At 34.4% G+C, this 24,786-nt stretch overlaps 1 protein-coding gene across 2 annotated transcripts in view; it reads left to right on the top strand.

The window, feature by feature from the left end:
- ak5 (adenylate kinase 5) overlaps nucleotides 1-24,786 on the top strand; it is a 107,791-nt gene that overhangs the window by 46,435 nt on the left and 36,570 nt on the right. For both annotated transcript variants that reach the window (XM_051133350.1, XM_051133344.1), the window contains exon 7: nucleotides 15,304-15,394. In XM_051133350.1, the coding sequence (XP_050989307.1) occupies nucleotides 15,304-15,394 (91 nt within the window). The remainder of the gene's footprint in view (nucleotides 1-15,303; nucleotides 15,395-24,786) is intronic.

Here is a 24,786-nt window from a genome sequence, read left to right as displayed (position 1 = left end):
AAGTAAAGTCTACCCAGACTAAAAGTAGTGCGTATGAGTCATGCATATGTACTGTATTTAAGTGTTCTGTAGTCAGACAGAATAAAATTTAGTTGGTTATAACGTAGCTTTCATGTCGTTTTTGAATCTGACTTTGAATCTGAATCACTTCAGGGGAGATTATAAGTGAATAAAATGTGTGCTCCACTGATAAACAACATAACAGCTTACAAGTTTGGAACAACTTGAGAAGGAGTAAAAAATGACACAATTTCTTCAATAATACAGATCAACACTACACTTTTTCTGCAGCAATGCCGTAGAAGAACCATTCTGGGTTCCCCAAAGAACCTTATAGTAAGCAGACCATTTTAAAAATCTGAAGAAACTTTTTACACTATTAAGATCCTTTTGTGCAATGAAATAATTTGATAGGTTTTGAAGATTCTTCATGGAACCATAAGCTGGTTTTCCACCATTAGGCCGAACGGTTTTAAGAACGATAAAGAGCGGTTCCAGTTATGTTTCCATTTGAGCTTGGTTTATTATAGCATGATTACAAACTGTTCTCGGCCAAAAAATGATCACTTCTGTTGGCTAACTGCTGGATAACCATGCTATCTGAGCAAAGTAAACAGAAATATCTGATTATCCTCCATAACGCTGTTGCAATTTTGCTCATACTATATGTAAATAAGTCCCAAAAAAACATCTAGACCAGATCAACATGGAATGGAATAGTTTGCTAGCCAGGCTCATTGGAAATATGTGCCTTTGACTACATTTCTGTCCTGACAACTCTCTGAGGGATTGGAATGGTAATGTGCAAGACAATGTTAATGTATTTGGTATTGGCGGAATAGATCTGCTACGTTGCTAGTACCAAGACTTGCCAGTACATCCACAACATGCTGCTGTGAGCATGTAAGAAATACTGCTGCTGCACATACAGTCATGGCCAAAAATATCGACACCCTTGCAATTCTGTGAGGAAATGCAACACTTCTCTCAAAAATTGCTTCAGTTGCAAATGTCTTGGTATTCATGTGCTTATTGTTTTTGTTTGCACTGCAACAACACAAAAAACAGAGAAGAAAAGTCAAACTTAATAAAAATTCATACAGGACTCAAAAATGGACTGGACAAAATTGTAAGAAATAATTGCTTTTCAAGCATGTGATGCTCCTGTAATTTGTATTTAGACACACCTGTGGCAAGTAACAGGTGTGGGCAAAATAGTAATCATACTTGCAACCAGTTAAAATGGAGAAAAGTTGACTCAACCTGTGTGTTGTATGTCACACTGAGGATGGAGAAAAGAAAGAAGTGTAAAGAGTTGTCTGTGGATTTGAGAGAAAAAAAAATGTGGAAAAACATGGACAGTCTCAAGGCTACAAGTTTATCTCCAGAGATCTTAATGTTCCTATGTCCACTGTGCGCAATATCATCAAGAGGTTTACAGACCATGGCACTGTAGTTAACCTCCCTGGATGTGGACGGAAGAGCAAAATTAAAAAAAAAAAAAAATTACAATGAGCAACAGTATCAACAGTGTCAGCTCGCACTATCCATCGGCATCTGAATGAAAAGGGACGCTATGGTAGGAGGCCCAGGAGGACACCACTGCTGACACAAAGGCATAAAAATCAAGAGTGGAGTTTGCCAAAACTTGTGTGACAAAACCACAATCCTTCGTACTGTGGACAGATGAGACAAAATTAGAGCTTTTTGGTAAAGGACATCATGGTACTGTTTACATAAAAAGAAATAAGGCCTTCAAAGAAAAGAACACAGTCCCTAAAATCAAACATGGTGGAGGTTCAAAGATGTTTTGGGGTTGCTTTGCTGCTTCTGGCACTGGATGCCTTGACTGTGTGAACGGTATCATGAAATATGATGATTACCAAAGAATTTTGGGGCGCAACATAGTGGCCAGTGTCAGAAAGCTGCGTCTCCATCAGAGGTCATGGGTCTTCCAGCAGGACAATGACCCGAAACACACTTCAAAAAGCACTCAGAAATGGGAACAAACAAAGCGCTGGAGAGTTCTAAAATGACCAGCAATGAGTCCAGATCTGAATCCCATAGAACACCTGTGGAGAGATCTCAAAACAGCAATTGAGAGAAGGCATCCTTCAAATCTGAATAACCTGGAACAGTTTGCAAAAGAAGAGTGGTCCAAAATTCCAGTAGAGAGGTTTAAGAAACTCATTCATGGTTACAGGAAGTGATTGATTTCAGTTATTTTTCCAAAGGGGGTGCACCAAATATTATGTTGGGGGGCCAATAATTTTGTTCAGTGTATTTTTTTGGGTTCTGTGTGGAATTGTATCAGATTTGACTTTTCTTCTCAGTTTTTTGAAACGTGATTACCAAAACATTTGCAACTGCAACAATTTTCTGAGAAAAGTGTTGCATTTTCTGACTTCTGACAGAATTGCAAGGGTGCCAATATTTTTGGCCATGACTGTATAGCATACATGAATCACCTCGTAGCAGATCTGTACAGGCGGAACTGGGTGGAGGGTTTCTGAAGCAAGCTGCAAACCGCTACAGCAAGCACAAAGTCATATATTTAAATGTGGAGCAGCGAGCTCTGCTGATACAGGAGAGAACTAATCAGCTGTGCCATGTGATAATGATGTCGTTATGTCAGATTGAGACCTATCGGACTGCGCCATCTAGAATTTCATGCCAGAACTTGCCAGAACTGTATTTCTGCAAAACTCAAAAAGCATACCTATGCAGTCGCTGCAGTTTCCAGTTGAAATGAACTCTAGAGGCAGTAAAATTCTGACAATGTTAATTACTTTTCACACAAACTATGATTTCCAGGACCAGTGTTTCGACTAAGAAAGCCTAATTTTTGCATAATATTATGCTGCAAGATTTAAAAACTGATACTTTTGAAGGGTATAGCGTCACATATACAGCTTCATATGTACTGTATGTGTTTTCTAATGCAGTTGGGTTGCTCAGTAGCTTGTGATACAGTGTTGCACATGTGAGGTGAAGTGCTCCAATACGAATCCCATGGAACTACAGTTCCACAAAATAGCTCAAACTGCATAGAATGAAGTTAAAATAGTACAGTTGCAGCAGCCAATGTGTTCTCATATAACTTTTGCATTCGTTACCACTATTGGGTAGGCATAGGGTTGTAGAGTGTATGCTATTTCCAACACCAGAGACCATTAACCTTTGAATTCTGAACCAGCACAATACGTGCCTGAAGCAACAGGCAGCAATGTTCCTTTACCCATGTAATAAAAATGTGGCCACTCTCACATATTGAACACACGTTTTAGCACCACTCACTGGACATTTAACTTTGGAAATGCCACGAAACGTGCAATGAGGTACATAATATCAGTGTTGCAGGACTGTTGCTACAAGCACGTATTTTCAATGAACTTAGGTCGACAGTTAAGCAATGAGAACGATTTGGCCTGACTGTGGAAAAGCTGCTTTTGATGCCAATAAAGAACCTTTATTTTGAAGAATGTACAATGTCTGAAGCTTTCATAAACTTCTCATCACAAATACACAACTCAGTGTATCTCATTTAGTTTTGCTGAGAGCATTACTTGATATTCTCAAATAATCAGTTTGTGTGTTTTTCTAAATAAGTTTGTTTTTTTTTATACACAAAAGATAGCAGAAAGCAAGATGAGGAGTTGTTATTATAGATCTTCACAGGGCAGAACTAATGCAGTTTCTCAGAATCTCATCCCCCTTTGAGTTATAAATAGCTCTCGGTACTCTCATATTCATATAAAATACAAGAGTGATGTAGCTTATTGCAAATAAGCTCAGCTTGTTGGCCACAATAGGGGGTTTGAGCAACGACTCAAACTGTTCCACAATATTGTGAAATACTGTACTTATACTGAATGGTTTCAATTGTCCATTTCCTCTACAAAAAAAAAAAAAAAAAAAAAAAAATTTCCTTCTGCTGCGTTCAAGTGGTTTTATAATCATGTTCCTAATAATATCTTCATTTGCACTGAATGATTCCTAGGGTATAAATGGTGCTTGTTAGTTACGTTTGGTGGACTTATGAACTGATAATTAAGCATAAATTACTTCACTTCTACGTCAGTTAGACTGTGATGATGGTCTTCAGATGAGCTGTCACGAAGAACCAAATTATTCTGCACACGCTGCATCTGTTTATTTCTTTACTGATGGAAATAGCACATATCTGACAGTCAAATATGATGTTTTGTTTATATCATATTTGATTATAATTAAATACATAGGAAGTAAATGTTAATGTAACAGATAGACTACTGATAAAAATGATCACATTATATATGATTACATTTTATTGTTTTTACATGATTACCTAAAAGTCTGGGATTGGTAAGATTTTTGAATGATTTTGAAAGCTTATTTTCCTCAAAGCTGCAGTTATTTGATCAAAAAATAGAGTAACAATAAAACAAACAAACAAAAACAATAATATGGTTAAAAATTATTACAATTGACTATAACTCTCTTTTTTATTATTTGAATATATATTTTAAAATGTAATTTATTCCATGATAGTAAAGCTGAATTCCCATCTGATTTGCTGCTCAGGAAACATTTCTTATTATCAGTGTTGAAAACAGTTCATAATACAAGAAGGAACTAGAAAACAAAAGGAAACAGAATACTTTGTAACAATATGAAGTCTTTACATGTTACATTTAATCATTCTTAATCTGACTTCAAACTTTTAAACGGTTGTGTATAATTTCAAAAATATATTGATATATTAATACTGATAGATTGAAATGTTAAAATATAATTATAATATATTATATTATATTATATTTTTTATTATATTATATAATATAATATTATATTATATTTATTATGTATGCATGTAGTATTTTATTATGCACTTAGACTGATTTTTAAAAAAAATAATTTTAATTAATAATAATTTAAAAAATAATAATAATCATAATTTTCTATAGTAAATAATACAAAATGTAAAATGTTTGAAGTATTTAACATGAATACAATAGGGGCAATAGTTGAAGACATAAAAATAAAATAAAGGGATATGTCATCGCTCATAAAAATTAAATAAATGTTATTAATTTTCAGTTGTATTGCATGATTTATTACACATACACAAGTTTACTACCATCATTTACTAGAATAATTTCTTATTAAAATGTGATGGGTTTGAACTAATTTTTTGCTTTATGGTTAGTAATGATAAAAAATTTCATTATAATGATACTACTTGTATTATTGTTAATCATTTTTATGTGACTCACTTTGTCAGATTGTGTTTCCAAGTTTTTATTCACTGTGTAAATATTTTAGTCATTTCTTTTAGTTGTTTCTTTGCATCTTTTTCTTTTTCTTTCTTTCTTTCTTTCTTTCTTTGTCTTTCAAAGGTAAATTTGCCTTCCGAGTAAGAACAGCAGTTTAGCACATTGAGTTTTGTTCTGAACAGCAGGGCGTCATATGTGCTGATAGTGGATGTGTGTGTGGCAGAGTATGACTCAATGTCAGTCTGACTGAGCCCAGCCTGTTAAGCTGGCTGGAAATTTGGATCCCTCCATTTTCTTTTCTTTTTTTTTTTTTTAAGAGTATTAAACACTAAAGCACTGTGGGAGGAAAAGACGGAAGTTGCAGGTACAAATGTCATGTGGAGAAATTTCTGCTGGAAGTTTGTAATTGCTTGGTTGTTGGGAGTTTAAAGAAAGCTCTGACTGTGGGTAACCCTCCGTGAAGTTCATTTTAAAGGTGTAAGAAATGACTGCAATGTGAAGAATGACTCAGGAAATGCTGTTTGGGATCCTCTTGTGTCTTCAGTGATTTCTTCCACTTGTTGCTATGGTGAGGCGAACTTCATTAGGCTGTTTGAAGAAAGAAGAAAGTTATTGAATGTTATTAATAGTACTGTTAACTAGCTCATTACCCTGTGACAGGAAGATATAAGAAAAAAAAAACGTTCATGTTTGTAGCCTTTGGGCAGATTGAGAGGGAGGTAAAGTGATTTATTTAAATCTCTACAGGACAATCTGTGATATTCAGGCTTTCAAACAACATTTATTAACACCTTTTGCCTTGCATCATTACTAATCAGAATTTCCCTGCTCACTTTCAAATGCATATCTGTGGAAGCCTATTTTCTATTTTGACATGAAATATCTTAAAAATAGACTTTTTATGCCATTATGTTGACTTTTTATCTCATTATCACTTACTATGACACAATTCCAGCTTTTTCCATCTCATAATTACGCACTAATATGTATTAATATGTCATACTTTAAAATTTTGGACTTTTTATATAATTAAAACTTAGTACACTCTTAAAAAAAGATGCTTTAAAGGGTTCTTTACATCGATGCCATAGAAGGACCATTTTTGGTTCTACAAAGAACCATTCAGTCAAATGTTCTTTAAAGAGGTTCTCTTTCTTACCTTTTTATAATCTGAAGAAACAAAGACACAGAGAACCTTTTGTAAAAGGTTCTTCAGATGTTAAAGGTTCTTTATGGAACTATTTAGACCAAAAAAGCTTCTTCTATGGCATCGTGAAGCACCTTTATTTTAAAGAGTGTATTACAGTTTTGACTTTTAATGTCACAAATATGACTTATTTTCTTACAATTTCAACTTTTTATGCCATAATTTTGACTTCTCATGTAATTATGATTTAGAATGCCATAATGTCAACTGTTTATGTCTTAATTAAGATTTAGTTTCTTGTTCGTTTGACTTTTTGTTTCACAATTTGGTTCATGAAAAGTCAATTACGATTTACACAAGGCATGAGATTACCTGCCAAGTACAACAAGACCACATTTTAAACTAGACTACGGAAATGACTTATTTCAAAATCCTTTGATTTCTTATTTCTTGAATTCTTTGATTTCTTGATTCAGAAACCTGACTGCATGAACCACTTACTTTTGTACATTACTGTCTATTTGCATATCAGCAACTTGGTTTGTCCAGCTGCAGTGAGGTAATAAGAAGGAAGCAGGAAAGATACTATTATTCCTGAATTTTCTAAAGATTAAATTTAGGATGTCCATCAAATCATCTGCTGTTCTTCTTTTGTAACAAGTTCCCTTATCTTAACATTTATTTGATCAAAAATACATATATTAATATTGTGAATGAAAGAATAATGTGGAATATTATTACAATACTACACTCTAAAAAATGCTGTTCTAAAAACAACCCAACTTGGGTTATTTGGCAACCCAGCACTGGGTAAATATTGGACAGAACACATGCTGGGTTATTCTGACCCAGCTGGATGGGTTAAATGTTTTTACCAAAACACATACAGAATTATTAGAGGCAACAGCAATAATCAAAAGATGAACTTTTATTATTAAGCAAGAACACATGGACAAAATACAAGACAAACTGAATTTATTTGGGTGAATACCACATAGTTTACAATATTACATACATTCAAACTCATTTAACAGGCATTTAGGACATAAAAAATGGAACATTCAAAAGCAGCATTTTAATTTTAGTGTATTCAACCATTCTCAGTAATTACTTTTTACCGAAATAGTGCCAATTCTCATTGCGGTGTGTCGCCGAAATCTGAGCTTGTGAAGGGCTGCTGTTCGTCGGGATCTGCGAACTTCAGACTGAAAGATGCCATGACTGACTCCCAAACCTGCCTATAAACAAACATCACTGACATTAGAGAACATATTTTAATATCAAACTGAATAAAACTCAGTAAAATAACAAATAAAATCCATTTATTTTATACAAGACAAAAGGCATTTCCCTCCTGCAAAACAACCGCTGCTGACGCAGCTGACTGATATACTGTCCTTATGTTGCACTATGTAAAATAGTACTATTTACAACACAGTAAAGCATTTATATATGAAATTAATTGTATACAAACCTTTATTTCGTTGAAGTGCACCAAATCGGCGGCACTGAGAACCAGTCTCTCCTGTAGAGGACTCAAAAAGCAAAAAAAAAAAAAAAAGTTTTGTTAGAGACAGCCTTAACCCAGCGGCTGGGTAGAAAAAAATAACCCAGTGTTAAAAATGACCCAGCAGCTTAGTTACAGAAAACTACCCAACACCTGGGCAAAAAAAATAAATAAATAAATAAAAACAACCCAATAAAAAAATATGAAGTACTTTAATATCTAGTGTGCTCCCTTAGACAAATTAATATGAAAATAGCTGTTTAGACATCAAAAGTTATGATGCTCATAAATTCAGAAAAGAAATACATCCCTCTGGGGACTTTCTAGGGCAAATGTTACGCTCCACCATTAGTCTCGCAAACACTCAAGCAGCAACATGCTGCACACTGGTGGTGGCTGAGGAGAGATCCCCCCATATGATTGGGGAAACGCTTTGGGTGTATAGCAATACACAATGAAAGCGCTGTATAAATGCGCTCATTCATTCATTCATTCATTCAATAAAATGACCCAATGGGCTGAACCCAGTGTATGAAAAGAAATTAAAACATTTGAAATGCAATTCATATTTAACATTATAAATGCCCTTACTGTTACTTTGTATCAATTTAATGTGTCCTTGCTGAATAAAAGTATTAATTTACTGATTAAATTTGACTGCCCCTGAACTTTTAAATGATAGTTACATCCAGAGTTGACTATGACAAAATGACAATGTCAGAAATGTAAATTAGATGTTTACAAGATATAAAATAGAGCAACTCATGAAGCATCTCACTCTCAAATGAGTCATGAAACATTTTCAAAATAATTTACAGCCAGTTTTCTTTCAATTCTGCAAAAAAAAAAAAAAAAAAAAAAAAAATCAATAACTGGACCTGGCAACAAATCCCAGCGCCCGGATATGTCCTCAATATCTTGCTCAGTATCTGGCCTTTGTACTGCAACAAATTTTGATTGATGTCATTCCAGGTCAATAATTACACAGGCCTGACGTACACGCATTAGAGATAAAAATAAGTATCACACACAAACAACATTCTAATTTAGAATCAAACTGCAATGAGATTTGTTTGTTTCCTTTGCCTTGGATCTCATATATAAGCAATTCCAGCAGAGCGCTCTAATGACAGGCTCTGCTCTAACCTTTTTAAGTGTAACTGCAAAGCGAGAGAGCGATAATTGATTGTGGAGCTTTGATTGAAGTTCATCCCTTCATAGCAAAAAATAGACCTATTTAATTAGCCATCTATAATGCTTTAGTGGCGAGTCTCTTTGGTGTCGCCACAAGGGGTTTGATGTCATTTCTTAAAAGTCAGAGCCTTTTAACCCTGCTCTGAAATGACCACTGAATGAAAGCTATGTGTGCTGACGTTCAGGTCTCAGAGGTTAATTTACTAATTTTTTGATACACTGAATTTTGTTCTCATCATGCTGTAACTGTAGGGCAAATATAATATGATATGCCTACATATGTTGCTGCTTGAGTGTTTGCGAGATTAATGGTGGAGTGTAACATTTGCCCTAGAAAGTCCCCAGAGGGATGTATTTCCTTTCTGAATTTATGAGCATCATAACTTTTGATATCTAAACAGCTATTTCCAGCCTAATTTGTCTAAAGGAGCACACTAGATATTAAAGTACTTCTGCAGTGAATATAGGAAACTGGAGGTCATGCACTATATGGCTTCTATTTTGAATATATAATAAACTGCATGTAAATGATTAGAAATTGAAACTGTTTTATACAGATTAGAATTCTTATATTAAATGATATAAAATTACAATGCTAAAAAATATATTAGAATCATAATAAATTCAAAACTGTTACCTTTGTTACCTTGTGTTATCTTTGTATTGATGTGAAAAGGAATCACACATTTTAAATTGCATTGATTTTAGATTAATTTATTCACAAAAGTGTATTTATTTATTTACAAAATTGCATTAAATTTAATTGACTTGATTTGAAATTATTTTAACTGAATTTGGGTACACATTACAATATTTACAATACGTATGGTACATATTCAAATGTTTATGTTCAGTTCACGTACATTGCAGCTGTTTTGCTCAACCCAGTCTCTTTACACTGTAAAAGAAAAAAAAAAGTTGTTTCAACTTGAAGTGTTCGTGCCTTAAAAAATGTGAATTTTTGAGTTGAGTAAACTCAAAATTTTAAGGCAGCACGAACACTTACTTTTTTAAGTTAAAACAACTTTTTAAGTCTTTTTTTAAAGTGTAGAAATATGTGACTCTGCCTACACAAGTCTCCAGACAAAAAAAATCGAGTAATGTAGGCGCCAAATTTTTTGCCACAAGTGCCACAGAATAAACGTGTTTTATTTTATTTTATTTTATTTTTTATTTTATTTTATTTTATTTTACATTTTAACATTTCAGTCATACTGTCATGTGTTTATGTCTAACCTTTTCTTTCTTTATTAGCATTTTAATCCATCTTGACCTCGGAAATAAGGTTCACTTAAAGTGGAAACTAAACATCTTTTCCAAACTGAAATATACATTCAGAATTGAATTGAAAGGTCCAATATCATGGACCTTAAACATCACTTGGCCACTGAATGTAGTTTGGGTTCCTCCTCAATGCATACTATAAATTTTGTCATACGTTGTTTACACATCCAGTTGGTTTTTCCTAATTAGTAACAAGTAATTTTATGGGAGGTGATGAATTTTATCTTTAGCTTGGATTCTCGCATATTTTATCATGTAGACATCAGGTTAAGTAAAAAAAAAAAATGAATATGCAATAGTGCATTAATATATCAAAATACTCATCTTTATAGTTATTTTTTTCTAACTGACTGATGAGCTTATGGACACTGAATGGTTATTCTGAGGTGAATCTATTGTTACGTGACAGTGTTTACATAATAGTGTACACCTTTACACGTCTTCCACAGTTTGACACAGAACGAGCGATTACAAGAGACATTTCAGAATTTTGATGTTAACTTTTGATGTTAATTTATGTCCATTTCATACTATAGTAGTAAAAAGAAAGATATAATGGGTTCACTTGCCGCTTGAACTGAGGTGCCAAAGCGATTGCGCCTGCCACATTAAAGAGCACCAAAACCGCATGCATTGTTTGATTTCTTTATGATTTTGCCATAATTTTGAAGCTGGTTTGTTTATCAAAAAGTAACAAAGCACGAAGCTTTTTGCAATTACTACACTGACTACACTGTAAAAAACAACAACAACAAAAATAACACAATTTGTTGAGTCAGCTTAAAATAATTTGTTACCCTGTTACATTTTTAATTCAGTCAACTCAAATAAGTTTAGTCAACCTGAAATGTTAAGTTGTACTAAGTGAAAGTGAAAACTTTGAGTTGACTAAACAAACAATTTGGTTTGTTAAACTCAAAAGCTGGGCTTGTTACCTCAACCCCTGGGCTTGAACTCAAATATCTAAGTTGTCACTTAGTACAACTTAACATTTCAAGTTGACTAAACATTTTTGAGTTGACTTACCTTAAAATTTTAAGGCAGCCGGGTAACAAATTATTTTAAGTTGTCTCAACAAATTGTTTTTTACAGTGTAAGATCTTGATAATAAGAAGCCATTGTATCGATTATAAACGAGAATTGTTAACGATATTGCCAATATCCACACAGCTAACAGCTTTACCTGTTGAAGTTTGTTCACGTTGTGCATGAAATGGACAACACTTCGCATGCCTCTGTCATTTTCAATCTCTCTCATGCTGCACAACTGAAGCTGCGTCTAGCATGTGTGCCATCAACGCAGCTGTTTGGCAGAGATGAGGAATGTTTGAAAGTCTTTTTTCCACTAAAACTCGATGCACATCATGTCAGTTTAATATGTGAACATACAAAAGATGTAATCGCAAAACAATCAGGAAAAAAGGCGTCACTTGAACATTTTAAGATGTATATATATATATATATACATACTCGGCAGTGGTGACCTCAACAAAAACTTCACTCGCAGATGAATATTTTTGGTCGTAAATGTGACCATGTGCTACGTTTCTGCAAAAACATCCTCATACATACATTTCACTGCATTTTCCAGGGGAAATGAAGAGTAGATGCAGTTAAACAAAAGCCATTTCACATGAATTATGATTACAGGGCAGACTGTAAAGGCAGATTTGCTTCAGCACATTCTTTTTTGTCTCACGTTTACTTTTGTTAACACTATCGGTTTGGTTTAGTGTAGAGTTTAGTGTAGGTGGTACATTAATTTCAAATACGAAAGAGCATCAACTTTGTAGTGGCAATTAAACACAATTAAAAATGTTAAAATAAATAAATAAATAAAAATTAAACACGCTTTTTAACTCCAGCCACTGGGCAGCTTGCTTTGAAACTGCCATTAAACATTCTACAAGTTATATCTTTATCCAGAGACATGTTTTGTCATGACACTGTGCTGTTTAATAAACATGTATCTGCAGTGGAGAAAAAAAAATTAATTATAGCACATCTTGTGAACATGTCATCTAAAAAGTGCAGAAAAAATACCCTACGTATTTTTAGATTTTACAGAAATGTAGGCAAAGTCACATATTTCCAGTGAGCCTGGGTTGGTTTTGTGTAGTAATTTTTCTGGTGACGTCAAAATATAAGTGCACAATATGACTTCAAACCCCAGGTCTAGGAATTCTAGGAAAAAGTTACACATACAACTGACATTGCAGATCTACTTTTAGTAACAGCAAAGCTTGTCAAGAGTGCACTGCATATTTTAAGTCTAAAACTAGATGGTCAAAAGAGTAAAGCGAACAGCAGTTTTAGCAGTCTGGAATAGTTTGGTCACACTGCTTGACCAGCCATTTCATCTTAAGTATTAGGCTCAGACCTCAGAGATGTATTTGACACTGTTGCAAGGAACCCTATACATATTTTATCTGTCTATATAAGCCAAACCTTAGAAAATGAATACCCTGCACTGCTTTAGTGCTCTGAAATGGGATTGTTCTTTTACTAAGCAGCGTTGACACATGTTTCAGTTGCATTTGGCCATGTATGATTTTTTTTTTCACTAAGAAACCAAACAAGAGAATGGCTACAATAACCATTAGTCTGACCTATATCAAAGACAGTATTGGTGAGCTGCACGCTATAGGGTTGAATAAAAAAACTGTTCAAGAAGAATAGTGAATACCTTGAAAGTATGGTAGAAACCTGAGTTAATTCTGACAATGTTGCAATATATACCAAACAACACAAATGTAATGTCCGCACACTACTCCATAAAAGTATTTATTGCAAAGTTTCGACCATCAGGGGCCAGCATAAACTTAGCCTCTGTGTTAAGACAGTGTCTTAAGAACTAGTTTGCCAGTTAACCAATGGGTAATCAGCCTTATATTTTGGATGTTTTTATGTAACCAAATTTTTAAAGAAAAAAATTAACTTTTCAGACTAGTCTAAACCTTTTACTGTATGCAACCGGCCCCAGGTCTTCATCAGGCAATATATAATGTATATATGTTGCAATATATAAAATATATAAAATGCACAAATGATAATGAAAATTTAGCTTGGTAATAACAGAAGGCTACAGAGGCTGTCTTTTTTTTCCAAGACAAAAAGGTAGATTGGTCTAATTTGAATCTGAAAAGTAAGACTGATTATATTTTAGTTAACTGCTAGTTGGCCAAACTAGTTCTTTAGACACAGTCCTAATATAATGACTGTGTTGCCTCTAGTTAGATTTATGTCTTAAGCACTTTTTGGAAATAATCATAAATCATTTCAAGATAACAGAATCAGATTGTATTGAATAAAATTGTGACCCAATTTTATATTGCATGATTCAAAATTAGAGTCATAGCAAGTTGGATTGTTCCAATCTGACTTCTAGTTCATGCATTGAAATAAAGAAAAAAAATGGCAATGCTATATATATAATGCTTAAGTCTTAATAATCAGTTATATGGTACAGCCACAGTACTTTTGTAAGGTAGAAAACTAAATTAAGCTAAATTTTAGACCGTTCATCTGAAAATACAAAGATATGTACTTTTACTAGACAGATACATTTTGGCCTGTAGTCTTTGGGGCAGAAAAGGTCAAAAGCCCTTAACCGATTTATAATAATCAACACCTTTCTGTGCATTCAATAATAATATGACAGGTACAGAGTCTTCGGAAGCTCGAGGGACACTCCCACGCACTACCTGCTACGTTGTGGCCCGTTATAGTCTGTTGTCATGGAAACATCCAGACAGGTTGGAGGGGGTTGCCACTTTGCCTCCACTTTGCCTTTTTTTTTTTTTTTTGTCCTTTTTTTGGTTTTGTTTTGTCACAGTGCATTACTTAGGCAAGGTTCCTGTGAAGTGTCTTATAAAGGTGTTTGGGTTCTCTGCATTTGAGTAGATCTGAGGTACTGAGGTGTATAGGGATATGCTCTGTTCTTATCCTTTTGGAGTGTTTAGGAAGTGAATGGTATAGGAATAATGAGATTGTGATAAAGCCTGCTTTCATTGATGAATCACACCATGGTTCTGAATGAATGAGTTTCTGCCCAAGCCTTAAATCGATTCACTCCTGCTGTCTGTAATCTTGTTTACGTAACTGTGTTGAGCCACCTATCACATTTATACTGAACCAAAATTCATTCTATTGTTGTAAAAGCACCAAAAATGGATTTTTATTATTATTATTTTTAATGACAATTAATTGCACAAGTTATGTTGGTTTCTCCCTTCTGTGCCCATATATGTTTTTTCCTGTTCCTGTCCTTGTTAAGTCATTATTAGTTAATCACCCACACCTGTCCTTGTATCATTAGCACCCCTTTAATTGTTGCTTTCAGTTCAGTGTTTGTCGTCCGGTCTTGTCAGTGTGTACATGAATGTTTCTACCCTCCTGTTGTGGATTTGGATACCTGTTTTTGGAGTTACCTGTGGATTATAATAAAGACTTTATCTTTTACCTTTCGCCTTCGTTTGCCCCTTCCTCACACGCACGATACGTGACATTAACAAGATTTTTCCTTGTCAAATATTTACATTTTTCATTAGAATGGAGATCTTTATTGAATTCCTTGCCCAGTTGTTCAGTATATTGGGTGAAATATTGAGTATGAGCAATGCTTAGTTAGATGGAATCATATCAGCATAGATAACACTAAACAGACATGTGAATACAACTGCAACACTTATTTAATACCAACAGTCCTCATAAACCCCTACCGCTTGATTAAATATTCAGGTTAAGGTCTTGCTAGCCATAATGTATGTTAAAACAGCTATTCTTTACTTAGTAAAATCAAAAGCACATTTAAAATGAATCAGAACTATATATGATACAGTAAAATGTATTTAGGGCCAAACATTTTTTTTTTCTGTGTACCCTCAATGCCTGACACTTCTTTTTTGTTTATACAGCTTGATGCAGATCGAGATGAAGAGGAAGTCTTCTATGACATCAGCATGACAGTCGACAACAAACTGTTTCCCACCAAAGAACCTGTGGCAGGTAAAGATTCAGAATTACTATATCATTACTTTTTAAATTTTGCCTCTTGTGCATTTAAAGATCTTACGAACTCAAAATGAAAGTTTTATGGCTTTTACAAAGTTCATATCTGTTCTTGAATCCAATATTTTCTAGAATATTAAAATTATGATACTAGAAAAAACATTTGCTAGGCTTTACTTACTTAAAATGCAAGGCATTATAGCATCCAGACAACAGTACATTTATTGGTTGTGCTTTATTTTAACGTATTTGCACTTACAGTGCAGTTACATATAGTAATGTAATATATTTTATAACAAGGTCCCACTTTATATTAGGTGGGCTTACCTACTGTGTACTTACTTTTGAATTAGTCATTTGATACAATGCACTTATTGTGTGCATAAATGTTTTTACATTGCACTTACATTTTAAAAATTACCTGCATGTAATTACATCTGTAGTTAATTTCTGTAATTACATTTATAGTTACACTGTTGACCCATCACATTTAAAACTACCCATACCACCAAATCTGTCCCTAACCTTACCTGCATCCCACCTCAATAGCAGCCAAAGTGTTTTGCAATACAGTATGAACAGAATAAATACGTTTTACTTATTTTCTGATGTAATTACATAGTAGTTAAGGTCACCATATATGTGGGACTTGTAAAAAAAGGACTGTAAAATAAAGTGCTACCAGTTTATTGAGAAAAAAAGTTTCTAGAAATCTAGTGCAAATGAAAAAAAAAAAAACTGTATGTGTGCAATTTTTTTGCTCAGAAATAGTGTCTTTGTTATTATAACGTATAATTAAAGTACATTTTCATAAATTTGATTACACTCTAAAAATGCTTTTCACCAGTCCAAAACAAGTCCAATAAAGCACATCCATCCATAATGTGCTCTACACAGTTCCAGGGGGTGAATAAAGGCCTCTCATACTGAATCAATGTGTTTTGGTAAGAAAAATATCCATATTTAATATATAATATTTATATATATTTATATTTATAATATATATTTAATATTCTCTAGCTTCTGCTAACTGTTGTACACGGAAGCTGCTCCGGACAGATGACGTAGGATGTCTGTGTTGCGCATACACCGATAAGTCTCATGAAAACCAACGTTTGTTTACAGAAGCAAAGGAAGCTTCTTTTCTTTAATTTAGCAAAGGAAAACTAGTCTCGTTTTGTGATTCTAATTCATGACTGGTGCTTTGTTTACCTCTCTCCACTGCACGTTCACGTTCGTCGGTTTGTCGCTTCCATGTGCGACAGTTAGCGCAAGCTAGATTAAAGTGATAATTGTGTTTTAAATATGGATATTTTTCTTACAAAAATGCATCGGTTCGCTACAGGAGACCTTTATTCACCCTCCGGAGCCGTGTGAGGCACTTCTTATGGATGGATGCACTTTATTGGACTTGTTTTGGACTGTTGACAAGAAACACCTGCCCATGGCCATTATAGAGCTTAGAAGTGCCAGGATACTTTTTAATATTACTCTGATTGGATTTGTATGAAAAAAGGAAACCATATACACCTAGGATGCCTGGAGGGTGAAGAAATAATGGGTGAATTTTCACTTTTGAAACATTTTAGAAACTAAACATAATCAGTGTCATGATAGTTTTAAATAGTATGTATTTTGCAATAGTGTATTTTGAGAGGACCCATCTTTAAATAAATAAATAACTATTTAAACAAAATTTTCCAACCCCAACTTTCTGTTTCAATGGGAAGCATGTCAAAACAAGAAAGAAATTTGTGTTTATCAAACCATTTTGCACTGTAGCCAAGGCTTCAGCAGAGGTAATCAGAATAAACTGTCTGAAGAAAATTGTAACTGATTGAATAGAAGATTAGTCTCCTGCTTTTTGCAAAGATTAAGAGGGGAAATTAAGAAGTCAAACAACAAAATCTATAATGCATTTTAGAAGCATTTTTTTCCCAATCTTGTGATATTCAGAGGAGCACAGCTCAAAATCAAATTGTCTGTAAAGCAAGTTTTTCAGAGTTGTGAAAGGATTTAGACTTTACTCAAATTAGTTTCCCAGAACGTGGATTTAATTAATTATCCTGTCAAGATTTATTCAGCCTGACAGGAAGTGCACATCACAGAACTCTTGATCTTGTGCCACCGAATGACACCAAAGCATCCAGCGCGAATTTGATCTTCATACAAAGGTTTTTGCAAAGTCACTGCAGGAAGGTTTCTCATATAAGCTGATAGTAGACATCCGAGGGGCTCCACGCGTAGCTCTGTCCATTGCCTCTGTCGATACTGGTTGCGCTGCAGAGCGACCAGGATGAATAAGGAGGTCGGTGGATGAGAAAGGTCTGTGTGATAGTGCAGGCATTAATGCTGGTGTGCTCTGTGACCTTGAGGAAGCGACAGACTGCCACATCAAGGTGAAGCGCTCCCTGGTGCTGCCTAGTGTGGCTGAGATCACCCAAAGGACACGGGGGGCTTAAATAATTTGGCCCAAATGGAGCTGGGGCATCAGGGAAAGCCACTTCGTGAGTGTTTTATTAAACTTTTGTCCTTCCATGCGACTGATTTATTCATGTGAGTGTCAGGACCCTGCAGTCTCATACTGGAAACAGCAGTTGATATTATACATTATGTATCTACTGGAGCTTAGATAACAGTCCATTTGAATTCATATATTAATAGCATAAAAATGCACTTATATATGACCAAAACAAATATTTTCATTATTTAGCATTTTTATTTTATTTATTTATTTATTCATTTACTATTTTTAACAGTATACAGTGGATAACAAAATTAGGGAACAATCTTCAGCAGGGGTGGCGAACTCCGGTCCTGGAGAACCGCAGCCCTGCAGAGGCTGGAATTAGGGTAGAAGCAAAACTATGCAGGGCTGCGGCTCTCCAGGACCGACGTTCACCACCCCTGATCTACAGTGTTCCCACACCTTGGTTAACTTCAAATTCAAGGACCTTTCAAGGACTTTCCAGGTCCAATACCCTCAAATTCAAGGACTTAATTTGGGGGCACATTTCAAGTGAGAGCAAGGTTACATTGTGTTTCCTTGTAAGATACATTATTACAGTTTTCATCTGTCAAACACAACTATGCAAAAAAGCTTTTGACGGAGATCTGATATTCTATTTGTCCTATTTCTGTTTTGCATAAAACTGAAGAATATTCGACTCTGCACCTGGCCAAGTGATGGTCCTTTGGATCTCTGGCATACCATTCTTTGTAATCTTAATTATTATAATTAAAAAGCCCCCAAAGTAGCGCAATGACCATATCCCATATCAAAACTCCAAATATTTTATTCCCAGACCTAAAATGTATATTTGACATATCTGATCTTGTAAGATGTACTCCCTTTAGAGTGCGTGTGATTACGAAATTGAAAGTGAAAGTAAATAGCCGCTCATTCAAAAGAGAATTAAATACTCTGCATATGATAGCGGCTCCCTAATGTGCGAAAAATTATATTTAATATTAGAATGACTGTGTGAGCAGGCGGTAATGGCCTGAAATTCAGCGGGAGCGGGATCAAAAAACAGTCCCGCATAGGGCTTTAATACAAAAACGCACACAATGAATGGCGACTGTAGAAAACAGAAATAACTAACTAACACAAATCAATCAAGCTAGTATGCATAGTCCACAAAGTGTTGGTGAAATAACACATGAGCAGACTGAAGGGAATAATATGGAATATTTTTCAGAAAACTTCTTGCAAAAAAAATTCAAGCACTTTCAAGGACCTGTATCTATGTACGTTTATTTTTACGTTAACTTTGCAGGGCCTTGAAAATTTTTTTTTTTCAGATTCACAAACTTTCAAGGATTTCAAGGACCCGTGGGAACCCTGAATCTAGAAGTACTTACTATTTATTGCTCAAAATTTAAAGGAATATTAGCTGTAGGTATACCACTGTTCTACTAACATGTTTGACAAAATAACCAAGGCATTTCAGCAAAAACCTTTATTTTGTGGAAAACACAGTGACCAAATTTAGAGAACAGTAACCACTGTAGCAGAAAAGAAGATTACAACTACAATTTTGGAGGGTTACAGCTGTCAGAAATTAGTAGGAGCTGTAGAGGCAATTGCTTTGAATGATTTCAACATGTCACTAGTTTCTTACACTGTGCTGGTGTGATCTTGGTCCACTCTTCTTAGATTCTCTGCCATAGCTCGGTAGCTGTAGTGGGTTTGTTAGCTGTGACTTTGTTGCCAAGGATATTCCAGAGATTTTTAATAGGGTTTAGATCAGGAACTGCTCTACCAGTTTTGCAGTGTAACAGGGGCATTGTCTTGCATGAAAATTGCAGGCTGATTGGGAGATGGTTGCAGGGTAAGAACAAAATGTTTCCAATCAGACCCAAATAAATTAAACTTCTCATTACTAAGTGAACTCTGGACCAGTTCTCCTCTCTCCACATAACATACTCCTCAGCAAAAGTGAGCTTAACCTTTTGATTCTTTCTGCTGATAAGAGGCTTGATCACTGCAGAGTGCACTTTCAGTCTGACTTCTCTTAAACATACCCAGACGAATCCTTACCTGTTTTAGCACTGAACTGGCGAGCAATTCCAGCTGCAGTGTTGAACCGATTCCCCATTGAAAGTCTCTGCATTATCTAGTCTTCTTGTGCATTTGTCTTACATGGATGACCAGCCTTGTGGGGGACTTGAATGAATTAGTGTCATTATAAACCTGCAATATTCGAGAAACCACAAATTTAGAATGACTTGCAATGGCTGAAATGGCCTTCATCTGAACAACCTCCCGTCACAGTGTTTCATTCACCTTAGAGCAGGGGTTCTCAACTCTGGCCCAAGAGATCCATTTTCCTGCAGATTTCAGCTCCAACTCTAATCAAACAGTGTGACCCACCATCTTTCAATCTCAGTGAAAATTGGAGGAATGTAAATATGTGTTTTCATACAATTAAGGAACTTAGCACCATGTGCCAGATTAACACTAACAACCTGGAAGTGTCTGTACTCTGTACTCTAATTTTGATCAGAGTTCTTTTTCAAATATCTCATTTAAGTTTACAATTAATTTATGAAATATGCTTAAAAAAACTGCCCTTCTAATCCTGTTAGGAGCGCTTTAAATTGGACTAAGCAGTGACTTTGAAATTTTGGAAATGATGCGTTGTTTAATTTTGATCTGCACTGTACTTTCAATGACATAGAAAAGGATGAAGAAATTATAATTTATGAACAAATTGTAAGCCCACATTATGAATGATTATTAAATTGGGCCTAAAGGGCACACTTAACCTAGATACAATTTTTATTGATTGATTGATTGATATTTTTTGTGTTAATATTGAATGAAAATGTCAGATTGGAGACCATTTTTAGGAGCTTTCAGTTTCGAGATTGAACAGTTAGAGATTTAAGCATTTTAGAACTATCTCATTTTTTTCACAGTAGCTACAAGCCATTACTCAATACATAGGCCACTTTTTCAAAACGATTCACACAGTGAGCGCAACAGCAGTCTATGTGGGTGAAACTGTGGATTATTTTTCATTGCTTTGGCACAAATTGCATTCAATGACAACATTCTTTTCTCACTTAGACACAACCACCACCAAAACTTTTTCAAAACTGTTAAAGTTCAAAACCAATACAGAAAAAGAACATAATATAACAATGAATAAGACAGCAATTTGCTACCTTTCTACAGTAATACCATACTGAAATATATTCAGAATCTAAAAAAATGTAATATGCAACTGAACTTCTTTAGTCTTTCAAATTCAATACCATCTTTGAAAAAGGATACAACTTAGGAATAATTTTTGACTGTAATGTAAACATGGACCATGTGACATACAGAAGTGAAGTTAACAAGTTCAAAAAATAAAAACAGTGTATAATGCCACCTGTTGTTTTTAGGGCCAATGTTTCATGAGTAATGAAGTGTGTCTGTTGGGTAACAATCTATGGATTGATTTGAGACATGTATGAAATGTTTTGGTACACTGTAAAAAACAATTTGTTGAGTCAACTTAAAATAATTTGTTACCCAGCTGCCTTAAAACTTTAAGTTCAGTCAACTCAAAAAGTTTAGTCAACTTGAAACGTTAAGTTGTACTAAGTGACAACTTAGATATTTGAGTTGATCAACTAACCCAGCTTTTAAGTTTAACAAACCAACTTTTTTGTTAAGTCAGCTTAAATATTTAAGTTGTCACACAACTTAACATTTCAAGTTAACTAAACTTATTTAGCTGACTGGACTGAAAATGTTAAGGAAGCAGAGTAACAAATTATTTTAAGTTGACTCAACAAATAGTGTTTTTTTGTTTTGTGTGTTGAGTGTAGTTGAGTACAGCCAAATGGAACAAAATACTGGGGTCTCAAGATGCAATTTTCAAACTACTTTTAACTTGACATTGCATCTTAAAAATGTGGCATTCATTATGTGAGATCCTGAAAAACAACAGACTGCATGTGTAAATATGACAACAGGAAAAAATAATGGCACAGATGGGATGTGAAAACCTGTAATGTGTGATCGGCCCAATCAAATTTGATCAGATTCGTATACTTTCTACTTATAGGTTCACTGCTTACACAACCCAGCTGATCAAACACATGCAAAGCTTGTCAAACCTGAGTCAGAGCATCTGACACTACAGCCAGAGATAACAGCGCTTGAACACCTCTGAACCAGCCATGATCTTACCTGTCCTTCCACCTTCTGGGAGATTTACTGTTCTATCAACTTACAGTATGTGTGTACCATTGTGTAGTTACCAACAGTGAAAGTTTGTTAGACAAGCTGTGAGATGGAGAAAAATGTTGCACAGAAGCAGTTCCTGAACACTTATATAAAGAATAAGGTTTATTCAACGACAAAATTTGCACTTTGAAGTAAAAGTAATTTTACTTTGTATGCCTCCAAGACTATATTTATTTGAAAAATAGTAAAAACAGTAATATTGTGATTTTTTTTTATATATTATATATATTTTATATAATATTTGTGGAATTTGCAATTTAAAAGAACTGTTTTCTATGTTCATTTTGAAATAGAAGTGAATAGCAGGCACAACATTGTCAGTACAGCCATAGTTATATGGTAGAATATGTGTAGCCTGGCTGAATTGGGTTGGTATTATCAATGTTGTAATCAATCAATCAATCAATCCGTTAATTAATTGTGATCCTGTCTGTGAAATCCAGGCTAAAGTCTCAATCTAATTTTGGGATATCAAGCATCAAAGTTTGATTTCAACCATTAATTTTATTATGATTTCAGTCTTTGACATGGCCTTAGTCAATATTAAAAATATCATCGTTACATTTTCACAGAATGTTCTTTACCTTATGAAGAATTATTTTATGTAGAAAAAGAGTAAAAGGGTTTTCATAACCAGGGTCACAATTATTTAATAAAAAATAAAAATAAATAAATAAAAGTTTTGAGCAGTAGTGTACATCCAATATCTAAGCCCATTAAAAATATAAATAAATAAAAATTAAAAGGATTATTTATTGATTTATTTTTATGGATACTGTCCATTTTGGTGAAGGCAACAATTTGCAATACATTTAACACATTACACTGACAGTGCATAATTACAGTGGCAGTGTTAATTACATGCTATCGCGCTTGTGGGATTCAGTAGGAAACCAGGGCAACTTCTAATATTATTGCATCAGAGGCTGATGAGGCTCGGTCAAGCTTTAGCCGTTGGCTTTATGGACCGGGTCTGTGGTGTTTGCCAATCAAATCGAGCAGAGGTTAATTACACCTCCATCCCCCACCATGTTAACCCTGCTGCTAATGATTCTAGTGTCATTATCCATTTCATGCTGACTGATCCAAAGCTTCTTTTTTTAAAAGTCAGTGGACAGATTTGAAAACCCACTGTTCTGTGGATTGTCATCGAACTGTGATATTAATAAAAGATCTTCAGAGGTAATCCATTTTAATTTAATACTTCAAATCAAACCGTCTCTCAGATATGTCACAATGTGCATTTGACCGTTATTGCTCTGTAGGTCAAGCTTTCTGGTGCAGAATTGTGTTCACTTACAGTAATATTCTGGACTGGATATGAACATACTTGCACAACCATTTTGCACAGATTTGATGTTTTTGAAAAAAAAAAAAAAAAAAAAAAAAAATAAATAAATTGGTCTTCACCATGTTCACCAAGGCTTATTATTATTTGAAATAATAAAGTGTGAAGAGAACAGAAAGGTTGAATATTTATATTTATTTGAAATAACATTTATTTTTACTAGTTTTGTTTTGCTAAGACTAAAACTATCCAAAATAATAAATAAAATAAAATTAAATTAAATTAAATTAAATTAAATATATAAAATAAAATAAAATAATACAACATTGGGTTTTAGGGGGAAAATAGAAATTAAATAGAAATGACTAAAACTTAAATAATTTCAGCTACATAAAAATAATAATGGATATAATAGCATGACAAAATCACATAAAATTACTAAATCATAAGCTGTAATTAAAATAAAAACTGAAAATATAAAAATAAAATAAAATCTAATTTAAAATATTAATAAATACATATACTGTATATGAGGACTTTTTCTTTATATAATCTAAATAAATATTTGTAGCATTTTCAATATTAATCATAAGCAATTTTTTTTGGTCCTGTGTCATCGGTCTAATAGTAATAGACATATAACCAATAACAACAAACAGTTCTATATTCTATAAAGCCATAATTCTGCTGGAAGTGACATAAGCAACATTTCTGGCAAAATAAGTTATCATCCATAGGCATTAGTTATCATCTAGTTTGCACTCTCATGTAAACTAACTCCCAGCCCCTCAGTTAAGTTTGATTACTGCCATTACTGTCATGGTGGCTAAGCTGGACCAGAGCATATTTCTCTAAATCTGTTGCCCTTTTATAGAAATACTTGAGGCATGTTCATTTATTATCAGTGGCAGAGTTCAAAAAGTCCTGCATCACAGGAATGACCCTGCCGCCCACTTGCACGATCCCTCAAACGCTCCTCCAATAACGCCACGTCTGCATCAACAAATAGATTTCGGTGACTCACAATCCTACTGGGGCAAGAAATGTTCCATTACTTCCTGTGGTCTCAGGTGCAAAGTCTCTACCCTAATACATAATCCCACCACGTCTCCTTCATAATACGAGGAATAGTTTGTCAGACAGCTGCTCTTCCCATAAGACTCATTCAGATGACTTCACGGAGGGAAAAACAGTATGAAAAAGGATAGGCTGAAACAGCCTGTTCTTTCTGTAAGAGAAGATGCTGTCAGTTTTGGTTTAGCACTGGAAGACAAGGAATGGAAGTGTCATAGGATGCTAGAGCGAAGCGTCTATTATAGAAGCGACTGATGTCAAAAGGCATCAGCCTCTTCCAGC

Source organism: Labeo rohita, chromosome 2, assembly GCF_022985175.1.
Source record: "Labeo rohita strain BAU-BD-2019 chromosome 2, IGBB_LRoh.1.0, whole genome shotgun sequence".
Lineage (NCBI taxonomy): Eukaryota > Metazoa > Chordata > Actinopteri > Cypriniformes > Cyprinidae > Labeo > Labeo rohita.
This window is presented reverse-complemented; position numbering and strand designations above follow the sequence as displayed.